The sequence below is a fragment of the Pelodiscus sinensis genome, chromosome 8, assembly GCF_052426305.1.
Source record: "Pelodiscus sinensis isolate ZL-2025 chromosome 8, ASM5242630v1, whole genome shotgun sequence".
Taxonomy (NCBI): Eukaryota; Metazoa; Chordata; order Testudines; family Trionychidae; genus Pelodiscus; species Pelodiscus sinensis.
The window spans coordinates 38,273,577-38,293,688 of NC_143059.1; the positions used below are offsets into that span (position 1 = coordinate 38,273,577).

Genomic DNA, 20,112 nt, shown 5'->3' on the forward strand with positions numbered 1-20,112 from the left:
GTGCACTGCTGTATTATTTTCTTAACCCATGTTTGGGTAGTTGATGTCCTCCATTGCTACCAAGTCTCGTGTTGTGTATGATTTTGTGAGATGTTTAAAAAAAGGACTCATCCACCTTTTCTTCTGGTATATGTGTTCTACAGGGGTATGTCTAGACTACATGCCGCATGTAAATTAGACTACCTGACATAGTCAATGAAGCCGGGATTTAAATATCCCCAGCTTCATTAAAATAAAAATGGCCACCGCGCTGTGCCAGCTCAGCTGATCGTCGCCACAGAGCGCGAGTCAAGACGTGGATCGGTCGACAAGGGAAGCCTTTGTCAACCGCTCCTGTAAACCTTGTTTCACGAGGCATAAGGGAGTGGTCGACAAAGGTTTCCCTTGTCGACCGATCCGCATCTTGACTCGCACGCTGTGCTGACGATCAGCTGAGCTGGCACATACTACTTGCATTAGTATACAGACATCTAAGAAAGTCATTAAATTTTCACTCTGTATTCCCTCCTGTCTCTCCTTTGTTCCTGCTGTGATTTCCCATGTTCTCCTCTCCCCCACCCAACAGGTTCCTACCTTTCTCTGTAGTCTCTGTGCTTTGAATGTACCCATGGGCTTTTGTCTCCTGTCCCCCCTTGGATCTAGATTAAAACCCTTCTCACTAGGCTAACTAGTGTGTATCCAAAGATACTCTTCCCCTGTGGTGATAGGTAGATTCCATCTCTGTTCAGCAGTCCTCCTTCTTGCAACAGCATGCCATGTTTGAGCAAGCTGAAGCCCTCCTGTTGATACCATGAGTACAGCCATGTTTTCATCTCCAGGATGTGTCTGTTTCTGCCTTGGTCCCTGCCCTTGACTGGAAAGATTGCTGAGAAACCCACCTGTGTCCTCAGTCTGTCTGTAATATCTTTGATATGGGCCCTTGTGAGGCAGCACACCCTCTGATAAGCCAGGTCAGAATGGCAGATGGATGCCTCCATTGTTCTGAAAAGGGAGTCACTGATAACAACCATCCTTATTTTTTTCTTGGGATTGATGGATGCAATCCTCATAGCCATGGAGGGTACATGGCTTGGGGGTTAGTGCACTACTAGGGACACAGGAGAACTTGGGTCTTATCCCCCTGCTTCAGTCACTGTTTGATTATTTATCCACAGTGGAACAGCTTCAACAGCAGAGGGTGCCCTGTGTCAGAATATCCCATAGTTTAGTGAGATTCAGAGAACTCTTCTGGGAAGTGGGAGTCCCCAGTTCAAATTCTTTAGCAGTGAGGGAGGAATTGATCCTGAGTTTCCCCAATCATCTTCTCTTCTAGCTGTTTTGTGCCACACAAGGCAGGATTTTTTCTCATTCCCACAAGAAATTCCTTAGGTACCTAAGCCATCTGACTCCAGGCACTGAGTTCCAGTTTGTGGCTCACTAAGCAGAGAGAAGCAATTCCCTGCGGTCTGGACTTTTGCACCTATCTCCGAAAGAGGGGCTGAGCTTAGCACACATCCCTCTCATTGGTGTCTCCCATTATCTGTCTTTGGCAGCCCTCTCCCCTCTCACCATATGTAGCATGCTGGGTTTTGTGGCATCTCCTCCATTCATTGTTTAGGGAGCCTATAGGTACTTAACTTAACTTTGTAGATTGCAGTGTTATTTCTATGTTTTTCGAGGCACCTAAAAGTTAGATGGTGCTGAGCAATGTAATGGTTTGTGTATCCTACCCCAAACTAATTTAAAAAAATAATATAATATTGCTAAAGGACCATTGTAAACAGCATCTGTACCACCCCCAGCACATTGTGAAACCCTTCCAGTGAACATCATACTCCTCTTTATATCCAAGCATTGCCAAAGCCTAGGGCTTACCTTAACTTGAGGACACAGGTTAAAACTACAACTGCCTTGTCTCCAGCCAAATATGTGAAGCTTTTAAAAAATAAAATGAAAAGGTGTCTTGACTACATAGAGAGACAAAGATGTAACTTCCATTGGGGCATAAATGATCAGTGAATGAGAATTATCTGACTTGCTGTGTCTGGGATTCAGAAATGTTGCATTTTGCACACAGGAACATGAATTATAACTTCATTACCTTTCCAATTTCATTTTGTGTTGCAGCTTTCATGAAATGGCCCTATATGATCTTCCTGCCATCATAAACTTTATTCTGCAGAAAACGAGGCAAGAGCAACTGTATTACATAGGCTATTCTCAGGGCACTACCTTAGGTATGGTAAGAGAAATCAAATTATTGTTGTCATGAAAGCTAGAGCCTTACTGTATTATCTGCTGCATCCAGTAAGTGACACTTCCTTCCTCAAAAGCTTATCATTTAAAAGAAACAAACAAGTGATGAGGGAAAGAGGACAGGGTGGCAACAATAATATGTTATTAGCTACCTATTTGTGTGCACCATTCATAGGTGTGAAAGATGCAATAGCACAAGTAAAAAAGACTATAATCACAACTAGCTCTCTGTCTTACAGATAGCAGGTTTCTGTAGGCATTTTTAACCTGAGTCAGGACAAGATTTGAAAGGGGGGGGACACTGTATGCACTTTAGCTCATTAAAGCTTTTTGTTGCTGTTTATTGTGTCATTCAATGCTCTGAGGAACCATAGAATCCAGGGGTGGTGAACCTCAGGCCCAGGTGGTGAACCAAATGCGGCCCTCTACTTGCCTGGATGCAGCCCCTGAGGCTCAGGGCTCCCCCCAGCATAGGGGAGCCCATGCTGGCACTCCAGTCCCCTTGAAGCTCCACCGCAGGGCTGTAAGCACATAAAGTCTACTAGACTGCCCCCCGCTGGCTCTGGTGCGCAAGGGGAATGTGGAGAGTCTTTCTCCTCAGTTGGGAGCTATGTCTGTGAGGGTTTTTTGTTTGTTTGTAGTTTTGCTTCTCACTTGTGTATGGCCCCTGACTGATTTTTCTGTGGGTCAGCAGCCCCTGACCTCAAAAAAGGTTCCTCACCCCTGCTATAATCCTTGGGCCAGTCCCTTCCTCACCCTTCTCAACCTAAAGAGGAGGGGACAAGTAATTTTACAAAGTTTGGAAAGTCAAACTAAAAGGATCCCAACTGTGGAGAGTTTGCTGGGAGACAGAGTAGAAACCAGCATTGGAAGAAAAGTACTAGTGGATGAAGACGGGTTAATATATTTTATTGGACCCATTTCTGTTTGTGAAATAGCCAAGTTTTTGACCTACACTCAACTGTTCTTTGGGTCAAGTCAGATTACCTTTTCCAGACCTGAAAAAGATCTTTAGCGCTCTCTAGTTTGCTGTCTTGTCTCTTTCTCCATCAGACCCAACATGGCTGCACCTACACCACAACTAAGAGTGGGATGACATTCTGACCAGGATTGGAAGATGATAGCTCTTATAAAGACCCTGATTCTCATCCCTTAGTTCCAAAATGCTTCCCACTGATGAACCTGTCATTATTCCAACTCTCATTCACCCAGCCTCTGGCATCTTATTTCCAGTGAGCAGGCAGGCAGGCAGGCAGAAGGGGAGTGATTTTGATAGGATTTCTGCATTTAGTATTCCTGACTCCTTTCTTAGGAAAAATTCCAGACCCCACAGAAATGTGTGATTTGGAAGTTTTTGATTTCCAGTATATTCTGATATAGACGTGACTTGCCTTCCTGCCAATTCCAGGCTGTGTCTACATTGACATCCCTTTCCGGAGAAGGGATGCTAATGAGACACTTCGGAATTGCAAATCCGCGGGGAATTTTAATATCCCACGCAGCATTTGCATTTACATGGCTGCCGCTTTTTTCCGGCTCGGGGTATTCCTTTCAAGTAGGAATAAGGGATCTTCCGGAAAAGCGCTTATTTTCCGGAGAATCGCGTCTACACTGGAGCTTTTCTCCGGCAAAAACCCCAAGCCAGAAAAAAGCAGCAGCCATGTAAATGCTAATGCCGCGGGGGATTTTAATATCCCCCGCAGAATTGCAATTCTGAAGTGTCTCATTAGCATCCCTTTTCCGGAAAGGGATGCCAATGTAGACACAGCCCCAGTGTGTGCAATGCTGAGCTTTTCTAAGTAATCTTTAGTTTCCTTTTTGTTTCACACCAGATTTCTTACAAAATGACAAAATCTGTGCTGACAAAACTGACCTGAGGTTAATGGTGTTATGCCAGAAGAGAATTTTGCCTACAATGCATACATTATGATTCAGAATGAGTATATCCTTACACCAGCTTAGATGTTTGAACCAATACAGAATTATTGCTGACCCCAGACATTCAAAAATCATGAATCAGGTCTCGTAGGTTATGTCTACACTAGCCCACTAGTTCGAACTAGGGTGGCTAATGGAGGCATTCGAACTTGCAAATGAAGCCCGGGATTTAAATATCCCGAGCTTCATTTGCATGTTCCTGGGCGGGCGCCATTTTTAAATCCCCTTAGTTCAAACTGACTGCTCGCGGCTACACGCAGCAGTCAGAAGTTAATCCGAACTAAGTCCTTAGTTCAGATTAACTTTTACACCTCATTGCAGGAGGAGTAACACTTAAATCCAAACTAAGGACTTTGCTCAGATTAACTTCTGACTGCTGCGTGTAGCCGCTGGAAGTCAGTTCGAACTAAGGGGATTTAAAAATGGTGCCCACCCAGGAACATGCAAATGATATTTAAATCCCGAGCTTCATTTGCAAGTTCGAATGCCTCCATTAGCCACCCTAGTTCAAACTAGGGGGCTAGTGTAGACATACCCCTAAAGATCACAAGATTGGCTTAACAATTATTCGATTTTTAAAAAATAACTCTGTGTATGTGGGTGTGTTGGAAGAGAGGGATTGTCTATTTGCTTTCTGAATTTTGTATCTTCACAGTGCACTTAGTCACATTTTAAATTCCTGACCATAACAACAAAGTCTAGGAGCTTTCTCTTTTAAAATGAAATCTAAGATTCTCCCATAATCAGTTGTTTCAGGGAGTGAAAGCTTTATATTTAACTTCAGATCCTATGAAACACATTTTTAAATTGCAAGACTTGGCAACAGTTGAATTTTTTAGAATTGTATAAAGCAAGTTTTTTTCCCCTAGGATTTCTCTGATCTATTTCTTGTGCTTTCTCAGGTTTCGTTGCATTTTCATCCTTGCCCCGGCTGGCTCAAAAAATCAAAATATTTTTTGCATTGGCTCCTATAATCACACTTAAGAATTCTAAAAGTCCACTGGTAAAACTGTTCTTCATACCTGAACGAATAAGCAAGGTGTGTGATTCTGGTTATAGATGCTCCTGATTATTTATGTATATATTAACAAGTGTGTGTTTGATGTTTTATAGAAAATGACAAAAGCAAAGTCTCTTCTCTGAGGAGCTTTTATTCTGCATAGGAAAAGTAGCAACAAAAGATGTCAGGAAGAGATGTAAACAAGAGCAGTAATTAATTATTTTGGCATATACTATACTTTTTTGTTTTGCTTTGTTTTGTTTTATTTTTACTCATCTTTGCTTGTGTTAAGATATGAATATTGGTTTTTTTAAGCAAGGAACTTAAAAACATTTTAGCAGAGGCTCTACAGTGAAAGAGAGAGAGAAGGAGAGAGATTTGGGAATTGTAACATTTTCTTTATTTCTAGTAAAATCCCATATTCGGTGTGAGAAGAATGTAATACTTTCATTGTCATTGTCATGTGTCATGGTGGGCTGGTCTCAGAGGCTTCATAGAATAACCTCATTTTTGAGACAAGATGGAGGAGAAATGTATAGAGAAGAGATGGAGGGCTAAGGGAGTACAGTGCTAAGAGAGTAAGATTAGGATATAAATCAGGAGTGGGCAATAATTTTTGACTGGGGGCCACTTCAGAAATTTTGAACTGGCCACCCTGGAAGGGGTGGGGCCTCAGGCAGAAGGGGCAGGGCCAGGATACTTCCCTGCTTCCTCACTCACAGACATTAATTCAGGGGTGGGCAAAAAGGCCTCCGGGGGCCAGATGCAGCCTATCAAGCAAGTTGATCTGGCCCACTGAGGCCCTGCTGCTCCCCCCACCCTCAGGCCAATCAAGGCCAGGGGTGGGGAGGGAAGCATGAAAAGTCTCCTCCCACCCTGCTCCCACCCTGCAAGGAGAGCATGGTACTTAGAAGCACCGCATGGTCCTGGCAGCGTGGGAGGAGACTTTGTGCAATTCTCCTGCCCCCATTCCCTGATTGGCCTGGGGGTGGAGGGAAGCGCATGGTGCTTTTAAGCACTGCACACTCCTTGCAGGACAGGGGCAGGATGGGAGGAGACTTTGAACCGCGTTCTACCGCCTCCAGTCCAATCAGGGCCCAGGGGTGGGGGGAGCGTGCAAAGTCCCCTCCCACCCTGCAAGGGGCTGCTCAGCTGTTAAAGTCAACTGCCAGCTGCTGTTCAGCTGGCAGTTGACTCTAAGCGCGACGCTCCCTTGCAGAGCAAGGGCAGGGAGCAAGAGACTTCATGTGCTCCCCCTCTCCAGGCCCTGATTGACCTGGAGGCAGCAGTGGGGAGCACACGAAGTCTCCTCCCACTGCCAGGGACTGAGGCACCTGGAGGACACTCCCAGCTATTCAGAACAGCTGGTGGTTCTCTCTGGGAGGACAAAGACTTAGCGCACTCCCCCACCCCCAGATCAATTAGGGTTTGTGGGTGGGGAAGCAGAGAAGTGTCCTGGCCCCACCCCTTCCACCTGAGGCCCCGCCCCTTCCGGGGTGGCCCAAAGCCACTTCAAAAATTTCTGAAGTGGCCCCTGGTCAAAAATTATTGCCCACCCTTGTCCTAATAAACCATAGTGAGTAATGTCTTTGTGTTTTTACAGGCTATTCTTGGCAAGAAAGAATTCTCTGTGAAGGGAGAGGTTCTGAGCAAATGGACTGTTTGGGTGTGCCGCTACAGAGTATTTCAGAAGTTTTGTTCCTTGGTCTTTTCTGTCATTGGGGGCTTTAATGAAAAGAATCTAAATATGGTATGTGTTCAGTGATTTTGAACGAACTAATTTGTTGCTTGGCGACATTACATGGATAATTAATTTTATACAACAAAACTGGCTTCCTTTTGTTACCAGTTTGATCCCAGGGTAGGTTAATATGTTGATACTGTGTGTTTATGGTGGATGAGGGAGTAAAGGTTGGCTGGGATGCTGTAAGATGGATCAGTTCATTTGTTTGACCTCACTTGAGAAGGGAGTAAATGATTACACTAAGCACAAGACAATGGAGAATGAGCTCCTAATATTTTGAAGTATTAGGCTCTGAATTCAAATGCATAATGCAATGACCTCAGTCAGAAATCTTTTCTCTTTACTGAATGTTGTACTTCCTCAGACCTGCTGAGGAACAAACCTGGAGAAAGGGTGGGCTGGGGCGGTATTGCTTTTGGGGTTGTTTATTGGTACAGATTCTTAAGAGTAAAGTGATACTCGCACACACATATCACATTCATGCTGGCAGTTTGAAGGCAGGCTGCAAGTGCAGCGTAGATTGCTTTTGATTTCACTGGTGGCCAGAGCGCTGGCCAGGCATCAGCTTCCCAGACTCGACCATGATGTTCCTTGAGAGATCCCTTTGGATCTGCAGGAGGCTTGACTTCCTCCGGGCCAGTCCCAGGTTTCTGCTGTGATGTTACATTTAGTCTGGGAGAGAGAGATTTTCTGGCTGCTTCTTAGTTAATTTATCTGCTTTCAGAGTCTTTGTCTGCCTTAAAAGGTCAGAGATCTCAAACTGCCTTAGATTGGGTATTTCTCATTCACATCTTACACACATTCCACAGATTACATGCATATTCATAAGCAAAATGGTTTCTAGGCAAAGTTGGGCCTCATGATAGACTTGGGTAGCAAGAAATTGCATTGAACTGAAGATTACATACCAAAGGCATGATAAAAAGAGCCAGCGTCAGGGGAAAAGAAAAAGGAGAGGAGTATGTCCAGTCAGCTAGACACCAGTGGAGAGGAGGGACATGTCTGGTTAAGTTACACTGAACATATGTAGTCAGCTTATTTTATTCTGAAACCACATGAACTTTTTAGGTTTGAAAGTTCTTTTTGAACGCTGACATTATTGGGTTAATGTTTCAGTTGGAAAAACACAGGGGCTACGTCTACACTGGCCCCTTTTCGGAAAGGGGCATGCTAATTTCACAGGTCGTAATAGGGAAATCCGCGGGGGATTTAAATATCCCCCGCGGCATTTAAATAAAAATGTCCGCCGCTTTTTTCCGGCTTTTAGAAAAGCCGGAAAAGAACGTCTACACTGGCCCCGATCCTCCGGAAAAAAGCCCTTTTCCGGAGGATCTCTTATTCCTACTTTGAAGTGTGTTTATGGTGTAGGAATAAGAGATCCTCCGGAAAAGGGCTTTTTTCCGGAGGATCGGGGCCAGTGTAGACGTTCTTTTCCGGCTTTTCTAAAAGCCGGAAAAAAGCGGCGGACATTTTTATTTAAATGCCGCGGGGGATATTTAAATCCCCCGCGGATTTCCCTATTACGACCTGGAAAATTAGCATGCCCCTTTCCATAAAGGGGCCAGTGTAGACGAGCCCAGGAAGAAAATTATCTAAATACAGCATACCTCCACTTTATAGCCATATAGCTCTTTAAAAACATATGAATACACAATAGTATATAGTAGCTAACCTGCGAAAGAACATGAGCAAAACTGAGCATCACATTCAAACATTTTACCCCTGTCATCTAGACCTGCTTTGAATAGAATTGGTAGATTCAGAGGAAAGAATACCAGTACCCTGTATATGCAACCACTCTCTGTATTTCTGCTAGCTGGTGAGAGATTTTGCAAAAAAGTTTAGCATAGATGCAACTTCAACTGACTCAGTCTAATTCTAGGTCTATTTCAAAGTCTTAGTTCTCATCTTTATACATCTCACTGAGTTAACAGTAGAGTTGACAAGTGTTTTCTATGATGTGAAGATTATCTATTTCTACTGATGGTATAGGGCAGCAGAAAACTACAGTTCTTCGCCCCTCCTTTCCCCCCAGAGCAAAGAGTAATCAGGGAGGGAATTGGGACAGAGAACAGTGTCTCCAAATGACTTGTGGGGATGGTGAGCTGGTGACTTATCTCTGGCTTAGGACTATGACTAATGTCACAAACTACCCCATGTTAACGTGTACAAAGCTCTGCTAGAGGCAAGGCCTGAGGCATTCGTGTAAAACAAATCTCCTTGCACACGTGTTTCCAAAATAACTGAGGCTTCAGAAAAGCCCTGCATTTCTTTCCACAGACAAATCAAAGTATAATTATCATTTACAAATGCAGCGTCAGCAAAGGAGGAATGTTGATTGGGGACATTTTAAACAGATGATTGCATTTTTCCTCTTGATAAGATATCCAAATGTATGAAAAATGCAGATGTAGGTAGGTTACATATCTTTGAGTATCTAAGAGACTGAGGGGAGGTGCTTCTCTAACTCATAATACCAGTTGCCCTTTTCCCTGAAGCTAGACTATTTGTTTTGATTACATTGCCCTTTAAAAACAAGTTATATTAATAGGACCCTTGGCAAAAAAGATCTGTGAACCCAAGTGATGCTTTAAGAGTATGGGAATAGTGACCATAATATAATAACATTTAACATTCTTGTGGTGGAAAGAACACCTCAGCAGTCCAGCACCCTGGCATTTAATTTCAAAAAGGGGAATTACACAAAAATGAGGAGGTTAGTTAAACAGAAATTAAAAGGCACTATAACTAGAGCCAAATCCCTGCACGCTTTTTAAAGACACTATAATAGAGGCCCAACTTAAATGTACACCCCAAATTAAAAAACATAGCAAGAGACCTAAAAAGAGTCACCATGGCTTAACCACCATATAAAAGAAGCAGTGAGGGACAAAAAGGCATCTTTTAAGAAGTGGAAGTCCAATCCTACTGAGATAAATAGAAAGGAACATAAACACTGTCAAATCAAGTGTAAAAATGTAATAAGAAAAGCAAAAAAAGATTTTGAGGAACAGCTAGCCAAAAACTCAAAAAGAAATAACAAAATGTTTTTTAAGTACATTAGAAGCAAGAAGCCTGCTAAAAAACCTGTGGGTCCCCTAGATGATCGAGATATAAAAGGAGCAGTCAAGGATGATAAAGCCATTGCGGATAAACTAAATGACTTCTTTGCTTCAGTCTTCACGGCTGAGGACGTTAGGGAGATTCCCAAATCTGCACCATCCTTTGTGGGTGATGAATTTGAGGAACTGTCCCGGTTTGAAGTGTCTTTAGAGGAGGTTTTGGAACAAATAGAAAAACTTAATGTTAACAAATCTCCGGGACCGGATGGCATTCATCCAAGGGTTCTAAAAGAACTCAAATGGGAAATTGCAGAACTATTATCTGTGGTTTGTAACCTAACCTTTAAATCAGCTTCCGTACCTAATGACTGGAAGATAGCCAATGTGACACCAATATTTAAAAAGGGCTCTAGAGGCGATCCTGGCAATTACAGACCGGTAAGTCTAACTTCAGTACTGGGCAAATTAGTCGAAACAATAGTAAAGAATAAAATTGTGAGGTACGTAGAAGAACATAATTTGTTGAACAAACGTCAACATGGTTTCTGTAAAGGGAAATCATGTTTTATTAATCTATTAGGGTATGTCTACACTACAGCGCTAATTTGAACTAAGTTCAAATTAGTTAATTCGAACTAAGCTAATTTGAACTAGCGCATCTAGACTTAAAAACTAGTTCGAATTAGCGTTTTGCTAATTCGAACTAGCGCGTCCACACAGAGTGGACCCTGAACTGGGGTTAAGGATGGCCGGAAACAGTGCCAGCAGGGCATCAGATGAGGACTTAGAGAGTGGAGTTGCTGTCTCAGGCTAGCCGAGGGCTGTGCTTAAAGGGTCCTGACCCCCATCCTGGACAGACAGTTCTCAGGGGGTTTCCCGCTTGCAAACCAGTCCTGGCTTGGAGTGCCCTGAGTGCCCACACTCGGCACATCACAGCACTCGGACATCAGCCCGGATGCACTTGCCGCAGGCTGCCATCTGGGGAGAGGGGTCAATCGGGGGGCTGCAGGAGAGTTTCCACCCCAAGGAGCCCGCACAGCCATCCCAGTCCTCCCCATTGGGGGCTCGTACCCCATTCCTCCCTCACCTCCTTCCGCTTATCGCCCCCCCAGCCGCCCTTCCTGATGTACAAAATAAAGGACACGTGTGATCAAAAATAGAAACTCTCTTTATTGAACAAAACTGGGTGAGACTGGGAAAAGGAGGTGGGAGAGGGGAAGAGAGAGGGTGGGAGAGGGGAGGGCAACTACAATGATGAGGGATTTGGAACAGGTCCCATATGAAGAGAGGCTAAAGAGACTGGGACTTTTCAGCTTAGAAAAGAGGAGACGGAGGGGGGATATGATAGAGGTCTATAAAAGCATGAGTGGTGTGGAGAGGGTGTATACAGAAAAGTTCTTCATTAGTTCCCATAATAGAAGGACTAGAGGACACCAAAGGAAAGGAATGGGTAGCAGGCTTCAAACGAATAACAGAAAGTTCTTCTTCACAAAGCAAATAGTCAACTTGTGGAACTCCTTGCTGCAGGAGGCTGTGAAGGCTAAAACTATAACAGAGTTTACAGAGAAGTGAGATAAAGTCATGGAGGTTGGGTCCATGGAGTGCTATTAGCCAGGGGGTAGGAATATTGTCCCTGGCCTCTGTTTGTGGAAGGCTGGAGATGGATGGCATGAGACAAATGGCTTGGTCATTGTCTTTGGTCCATCCCCTCCAGGGTACCTAGTGTTGGCCGCTGTCGGCAGACAGGCCACTGGGCTAGATGGACCTTTGGTCTGACCCAGTACGGCCATTCTAAGCTCAGGGCTCAGGGTCGGGGGTCTCACTGGACCAGCCTGATTTTCATGCAAACCTGCTCCTGGGTGGCCAGGCTGGCAGCTATCCTGCCCTAGACGACCACTTTCCTGTGGTCATGGACGAGGTCCACGATGTCTGCACTAGACCAGGCGGGCGCCCGCCTCTTGCGGTCCCGGGAGCCTCCAGCCTGGTCCCGGGAAGAGGGGGAGGGCCGGGTGGCAGCCGGTGGCCGTCTCGAGCTGTACCAGGTGCAGGGTCTGCTGGCTGGGTGCTGGCAGGCTTGCACCTGGCACGGGCACAGTAGCCAGCCCGTGTCCCTTTAAGGGCTCTGGGGCCGGGAAGGGAGCAGTAGAGTTTCCCTGGTGTTGGTCAGAGTGGCCACCAGGAAAAGCTGGGGAGGGCTAGCCTCCCACTAGTTCGAATTAAGCAGCTACACAGCCCTTAATTCGAACTAGTTAGTTCGAACTAGGCTTAGTCCTCGTGGAATGAGGTTTACCTAGTTCGAACTAAGCTCTCCGCTAGTTCGAATTAAGTTCGAACTAGCGGATTGCTAGTGTAGCGCCTATCAAAGTTAATTTGAACTAACGTCTGTTAGTTCGAATTAACTTTGTAGTGTAGACATACCCTTAGAGTTCTTTGAAGGAGTTAACAAACATGCAGACAAGGGGGTTCCAGTAGATATAGTATACTTAGATTTTTAGAAAGCCTTTGACAAGGTCTCTCACCAAAGGCTCTTGTGTACATTACATGGCCATGGGATAAGAGGGAAGGTCCTTTCTTGGATTGAGAACTGGTTAAAAGACAGGAAACTAAGGGTAGGAATACATGGTAAATTTTCAGAATGGAGAGGGGTAACTAGTGGTGTCCCCCAAGGGACAGTCCTGGGACCAATCCTTTTCAACATATTCATAAATGATCTGGAGAAAGGGGTAAGCAGTGAGGTGGTAAAGTTTGCAGATGATACAAACCTGTTTAGGATAGTCAAGACCGAAGCAGACTGTGAGGGACTCCAAAAAGATCTCACCAAACTGAGCGACTGGGCAAAAAAATGGCAAATGAAATTTAATGTGGATAAGTGTAAAGTAATGCACATCGGGAAAAATTACCCCAACTAAACGTACAGTATGATGGGGGCTAATTAGGCTACGACAAATCAGGAAAGAGATCTTGGAGTTATCATGGACAGTTCTCTGAAAACTTCCACACAGTGTGCAGCAGTGGTCAAAAAGACAAATAGGATGCTAAGAATTATTAAGAAAGGGATATAAAATAAGACACAGAATATCTTACTGACCCTGTATAAAACTATGGTATGCCAACATCTTGAATACTGTGTACAGATGTGGTCTCCTCACCTCAAAAAAGATATTTTGGACTTGGAAAGGGTTCCGAAAAGGGCAACTAAAATGATTAGGGGTTTGGAACGGGTCCCATATGAGGAGAGGTTAAAGCGTCTGGGACTTTTCAGTTTAGAAAAGAGGATACTGAGGGGGGATATGATAGAGGTATATAAAATCATGAGTGGTGTGGATAAAGAAAAGTTATTTATTAGTTCCCATAATAGAAGAACTAGAGGACACCAAATGAAATTAATGGGTAGCAGGTTTAAAACTAATAAAAGAAAGTTCTTCTTCACACAGCGTGTAGTTAACCTGTGGAACTCCTTGCCAGAGGAGGCTGTGAAGGCTAGGACTATAATAGAGTTTAAAGAGAAGCTAGATAATTTCATGGAGGTTAGGTCCATAAAAGGCTATTAGCCAGGGGATAGAATTGGTATCCCTGGCCTCTGTTTGTCAGAGGCTGGAGAGGGATGGCAGGAGACAAATCGCTTGATCATTGTCTTTGGTCCACCCTCTCTGGGGCACCTGGTGCTGGCCACTGTCGGCAGACAGGATACTGGGCTAGATGGACTTTTGGTCTGACCCAGTATGACCATTCTTATGTTCTTATGTAAGAGGCTCTAGCTGCAAACTCTGTGCACTCACTAGCACTTTTGTTGCTGAAACGTATGTCTCTCAGGGTTGTGAAAAAACATCTCTCCACCCCGAGTGACATAAATTACACTGACAGAAGCCTAGGTGTGGACAGCACTATATCAACTGGGAGATGCACGTCTGCTCATGAAGGTACCACCACTCATTGGGGGTGATTTAATTATGTTGACGGGAGCTCTGTCACCCACCTGTAATCCATAGTTTATCTAAATCTCTTTAAGTCCTGATCATCCATTTCAGAGAAGTGTTACTGACTTGTCAGCTTGAAATATTTTGAATGACTGGAGTTTGCAAATAGTTTTAGGTAAATGGATTGAATTGGAACCTGAGGTTTTCATTTCACATGGATTATGAGGTTGAAAAAGTTAATATTGGTTGTTTAGCATGGCAAAAACTTGGAAAAGGCATGGCTATGTAAAACGCTGCAAAAGTCACAAAGACAAAATGCAAAAATTTACAAGATCACATTAGTTTAAGGAAAGTGTACTTGATTTTGCACTAAAAGCTGTTCAAAGCAGGCTAATAAAAATGACCAGTTTAAAACCACTTATCCCCTCTGATTACTCTCCCATATTCCACTGTGTGGAACAAACAATGATGGATTCTGCCACCCTTATTTTAACTGAGGTGTACTACATGAGACTACCCACAGTGTAAGGGTCGAGTCAGTGTGAACAAATTGGAGGAAATTTGACTCAAATTTGTAACAAATGCTGGAAAAGTATTGCTAAACAGAAGGCAGGCCAGGATTCATTATAGAAATTTTAATTCATGGTTTTGTCCTGAAAGTCAAAATGTTGCTGCAAACATAAAGCAGCAACCTTACTCAGAGGGAAACTGAGCTGAAGTTGTCAAATTTTTTCTGGTTTTGAAAACCTTATGGATCCATAACTTGGTTCAGATATACTTGAAAATTGTCAGTCTTATTGAATGGTTTGAAAAACTTCTGTCATAGTGGAGTTCATTACATGTATCTGAATAGTATTGTATATTGTTACATTTTTGTAGAACTAAGGTGAAAATGTTCATTTAAAAAAGCTAACTCAGTTCTTCAATCCAGTTTTTGGATGATAGTGACAGTGTTCCTGGCCATCTCTTAAGATTTTCTAGAGGATAGCTGTTTTCATATTCTGTAGCTATTTATCTCAATGGTATTTAGTAGAAGATGAATTTGACTTCATTCATTTCAGTTAGAAAATAAATGTCTAAAATGTTTTCTTACAGAGTCGCGTTGATATCTACCTGTCACGCTTTCCAGATTCAACATCTGCAAAAAATATACTCCACTGGGGCCAGGTAGTGTTTCTGAAATATAAAATGACTTTAACTCACAGCTTCTATTTAAATGTTATGCAGCCAGTTCTGATGTTTTATATTCTCACATATACTGTCTGATCTATTCATGAAAAGAGAGAGCTATCTGAAAATTTACATCTCATATTTTTCTTTTGTTTTCCTGTGGCACTGGTGCTGAGATTTATTCATTCAAAACAAAGTGCAATTTTATTAACTCTGACAGAGGTCAGATGTCAGTACCATATAAGCATAAATCACTACCATCATACACAATGTAAACCACCCTTAAACTTAATGATGTCTTCCATTAGAATTTGAAAACAAAATATGTGCAAAGATCAAAATACTAAATTTTCCACCATGGCTACCACTTGTGTGGCTGCACTGATGAGTAACTTAACATAACATGCTAGGGTAGACTTCTGGCTTTGCATTGTTGCATCTCAAAAGAGCATTTAAGAACATAAGAACAGCCATATTGGGTCAGACCAACGGCCCATCCAGCCTAGTATCCTGTCTGCTGACAGTGGCCAATACAAGATGCCCCAGAGGGAGGGAATCCTCACATGATCCCTCCCCTGTCACTCACCTCCAGAGAACCAGAGGCTAGGGATACTATTCCTACCCATCCTGGCTAATAGCCATTAATGGACCTAACCTCCATGAATCTATCTAGCTCTTTTTTGAATCCTGTTAAAGTCCTAGCCTTCACCACATCTTCTGGCAAGGAGTTCTAGAGGTTGACTATGCACTGAGTGAAGAAAAAAAATCCTTTTGTTTGTTTTAAACCTGCTGCCTATTAATTTCATTTGATGACCCCTACTTCTTATATTGTGGGAATAAGTAAATAACTTTTCCTTATTCACTTTTTCCATACCAGTCATGATTTTATAGACCTCTATTATATCTCGCCTTAGTCTCCTTTTTTCTAAACTGAAAAGTCCAAGTCTGTTTAATCTCTTTTAATATGGGACCCATTCCAAACCCCTAATCATTTTTGTTGCCCTTTTCTGAACTTTTCCAATGCCAATATATCTTTTTTTGAGATGAGGCAACCATATCTGTACACAGTATTCAAGATGTGAGCATACCATCTTATAGAGGCAATAAGATATTTTCTGTCTTATTCTGTATCCCTTTTTAAATGATTCCTAACCTTCTATTTGCTTTTTTGACTGCCGCTGCACACTGAGTAGATGTTTTCAGAGAACTATCCACAATGACTTCAAGATCTCTCTCTTGACTAGTTGTAGCTAAATTTGTCCCCATCATATAGCTGGGATTCTTTTTTCCAATGTGCATTTCTTTACATTTATCAACACTGAATTTCATTTGACATTTTGTTGCCCAATCACTTAGTTTGGTGAGATCTTTTTGAAGCTCTTCACAGTCTGCTTTGGTCTTAACTATCAGGAACAGTTTGATATCATCTGCACATTTTGCCACCTCACTGTTTGCCCCTTTCTCTAGATCTTTTATACGTATGTTGAATAGGATTGGTCCCAGGACAGATCCTTAAGGGATGCCACTAGTTACTTCTCTCCGCTCGGAAAACTTACCATTTATTCCTACCTTTTGTTTCCTGTCTTTTAACCAGTTATCAATCCATGAAAGTTATCCCATGATAACTTACTTTACTTAAGAGCCTGTGCTAAGGGACCGTGTCAAAGGCTTTCTGGAAATCTAAGTACACTATATCCACTGGACCCCTTGTCCACATGTTTGCTGACATGTTTGCCCCCCTCAAAGAACTCTAGCAGATTAGTAAGGCATGATTTCCCTTTACAGAAACCATGCTGACTTCCCCCAACAAATTATGTTCATATATGTGTCTGACAATTTTATTCTTTACTATAGTTTCAACTAATTTGCCTGGTACTGACCTTAGACTTACTGTTCTGTAATTACCAGGATCACCTCTACAGCCCTTTTTAAATATTGGTGTCACATGAGGTATCTTCCAGTCATTAGGTACAGAAGCTGATTTAAAGGATAGGATACAAACCACAATTAATAGTTCTGCAACTTCCCATTTGAGTTCTTTCAGAACTCCTAGGTGAATGTCATCTGGTCCTGGTGACTTGTTACTGTTAAGTTTTTCAATTTGTTCCAAAACCTCCTCTAATCACACCTCAATCTGGGACAATTCCTCAGATTTGTCACCTAAAAATAATGGCTCAGGTTTGGGAATCTACCCAATATCCTCAGCCATAAAGGCAGAAGCAAAAAATTAATTTAGCTTCTCCGCAATGACTTTATCATCTTTGAGTGCTCCTTTAGCATCTCGACCATCCAAGTGCCCCACTGGTTGTTTAGCCGGCTTCCTGCTTCTCATGTATGTAAAAAACGTTTTGCTATTTTTGAGTTTTTGACTAGCTGTTCTTCAAATTCCTTTTTGGTTTTTCTTATTATATTTTTACACTTACTTTGACAAAGTTTAAGCTCCTTTCTATTTTCCTCACTAGGATTTGACTTCCACTTTTTAAAAGATGTCTTTTTATCTATCACTGCTTCTTTTACTTAGCTGTTAAGCCACGGTGGCACTTTTTTTTGGTTCTCTTACTGTGTTTTTTAATTTGGGGTATACATTTCAGTTGGGACTTTATTATGGTATCTTTGAAAAGTTTCCATGCAGCTTGCAGTGATTTTACTTTTATCACTGTACCTTTTAATTTCTATTTAACTAACTTCCTCATTTTTGTGTAGTTCCCCTTTCTGAAATTAAATGCTACAGTTTTGGGCTGCTGAGGTGTTTTTCCCACCACAGGGATGTTAAATTTTATTACATTAGGGTTAATATTTCCAAGCAGTCCAGTTATATTTACTTCTTGGACCAGATCCTGTGCTCCACTTAGGATTAAATCAAGAATAGCCTTTCCCCTTGTGGGTTCCAGAACCAGCTCCTTAAAGAAACAGTCATTTAAGGTCTCAAGAAATTTTATCTCTGCATCCCGTCCTGAGGTGATGTGTACCCAGTCAATATGAGGATAGTTTAAATCCCCCACTATTACCGAGTTTTTTGTTTTGATATCCTCTCTAATCTCCCTTAGCATTTCATAGTCACTATCACTGTCCTGGACAGGTGGTCGATAATCCTTACTGCTATATTCTTACTGCTATATTCTTACTGCTATATCCTTACTGCTATATTCTTATTATTGGAACATGGAATTACTATCCATAGAGATTCTATGGAACATTTAGGGTTATTTAAGATTTGATTCTACATTTTCTTTCATGTATAGTGACACTCCCCCACCAGCCTGAACTGTTCTGTCCTTCTGATATATTTTGTACCCTGGTATGACTGTGTCCCATTGATTGTACTCATTCCACCAAGTTTCTGTGATGCCTATTAAATCAGTATCCTCCTTTAAAACTAGGCATTCTAGTTCACCCATTTTATTATTTAGATTTCTAGCATTTGTGTATAAACACCAGAAATATGTCACTATTTATCTGTCTGCCATTTCCTGATGTGTTAGACTCTTTTTTCATTTGATTGTGTTTCATCTGATCTGAACCATACTTCTATCCTCTCCTCCTCACTAGAACATAGAGAATCTCTATTAATAGGACCTCCCCTAAGAGATGTCTCTGTCTGATCCATGTGCTCCTTTTAAATGTAAAGTGCCAGCAGTCTGGTTCCATTTTGGTTCCATCCTTCCTGTATAAGCTCCCACTATCCCAAAAGTTTCCCCCAGTTCCTAATAAATCTAAACCCTTCCTCTCTACACCATCATCTCATCCACGTCATTGATATTTTTGGAGTTTTTAGGGAGCAGAGAGGAAACCAAACTGTGTAAAACAAGAAATGTTTAGATGCTAGAGAGTTGAGAGGACTGGGATCACTCAGACTTGAAGTGTAAAGGTAAATAAGACCACTTCTTTATATCTCAGTGTTGAGTCTTTGGAAAATATATTGATGAATATTAATCTATGGAAGACATTAAGAACCTGAGAGGAAACCTACCCACACAGTGTTAAATTTAAATTTACTCCTTAAAGGTTCCACTTTAGTAAATTCTAACAATCTTTACTCCTTAAAAACAGCAGTCTCTGTAAAAAGCTTCTCTATAATATTAGAAAAAAACTAAAATGAGATTTATAAAATCTATTCAGCATTATCATGTTATACTGGGTCATGATAATGTCTCATGACCTGGGAAACAGGAAAAGATCCTCTGGTGATTATTGCTTAATTAGATACTTCTCCCACCCTCACTAAGTGGCTATTCTTCAGTCTTGGGATACTGAAACTTCATTACAGTTGTTAGAAAGATAACACGGTTTAACTTGATGGTTTTATTCTTACATGCATATTTTCTTTTACTCTCCCCTCTCCTCTTCCTCCTCCACCACACAGGTCCCACAATCAGGTTTCCCATAGAATTTTTACAAGCACAAGAGATGAGCCCTAAACCCTCGGTCTGGTAGAGTGCCTACACAGAGCTGTATGAGTCAGAACAATAACACAGTGAACAACTACAACAGGATGTGCATGAGTAGTTTGCTGGTACATGTGCAGTAGATTACATACCTTGGGTATGTAATGAAGCATGAGTCCTTCAGCTTTGTGCTTTCAGCTACACAAGAAGTGCACCAGTAGCCACTTGCTCTACACCTTGAAATGACTTATTTTGCTTACTTGGAACATACCTGAAGGTGAAGTGGGTACCTTGCAAACTGATAGCTAGATGGGTCTCTGCTCCAAGGCATTTAACAAGGGGCACAAAAGGAGCAGGTGGATTTGGACAGGGTAATACACATTAAATTATGTGCAGACTCCTATTCCTATATGTGTGTTTTCTGGACTGAGGCATCTGTTAGTTCACATGGTCACCGTAGTAAGTATGACTCCTGTTTACATTTTACTTTAGCACATGAATTAGTTCATGTTCTATAGATTTCATGGCAGAAGTGAGCCATTAAGTGAAATATGAATAAAGTGAGAAGGTGATGGGTTGGTAATGACATAACATTTTTATGCTAGGAAAGGCAGTACATTTTAGAAGAATATGTGTATGAGTGTGTCTTTACTTCAGTAGA

At 42.1% G+C, this 20,112-nt stretch overlaps 1 protein-coding gene across 2 annotated transcripts in view; it reads left to right on the forward strand.

The window, feature by feature from the left end:
• Nucleotides 1-20,112, forward strand: part of LOC102463807 (lipase member M-like) — a 37,009-nt gene that overhangs the window by 12,424 nt on the left and 4,473 nt on the right. For both annotated transcript variants that reach the window (XR_016350173.1, XM_006121484.5), the window contains exons 5-8: nucleotides 2,107-2,216; nucleotides 5,076-5,212; nucleotides 6,777-6,923; nucleotides 14,992-15,063. Coding sequence is in view for 1 of the 2 variants with exons in the window: in XM_006121484.5 (XP_006121546.4) it covers nucleotides 2,107-2,216; nucleotides 5,076-5,212; nucleotides 6,777-6,923; nucleotides 14,992-15,063 (466 nt within the window). In the remaining variant the exon portion in view is untranslated. The remainder of the gene's footprint in view (nucleotides 1-2,106; nucleotides 2,217-5,075; nucleotides 5,213-6,776; nucleotides 6,924-14,991; nucleotides 15,064-20,112) is intronic.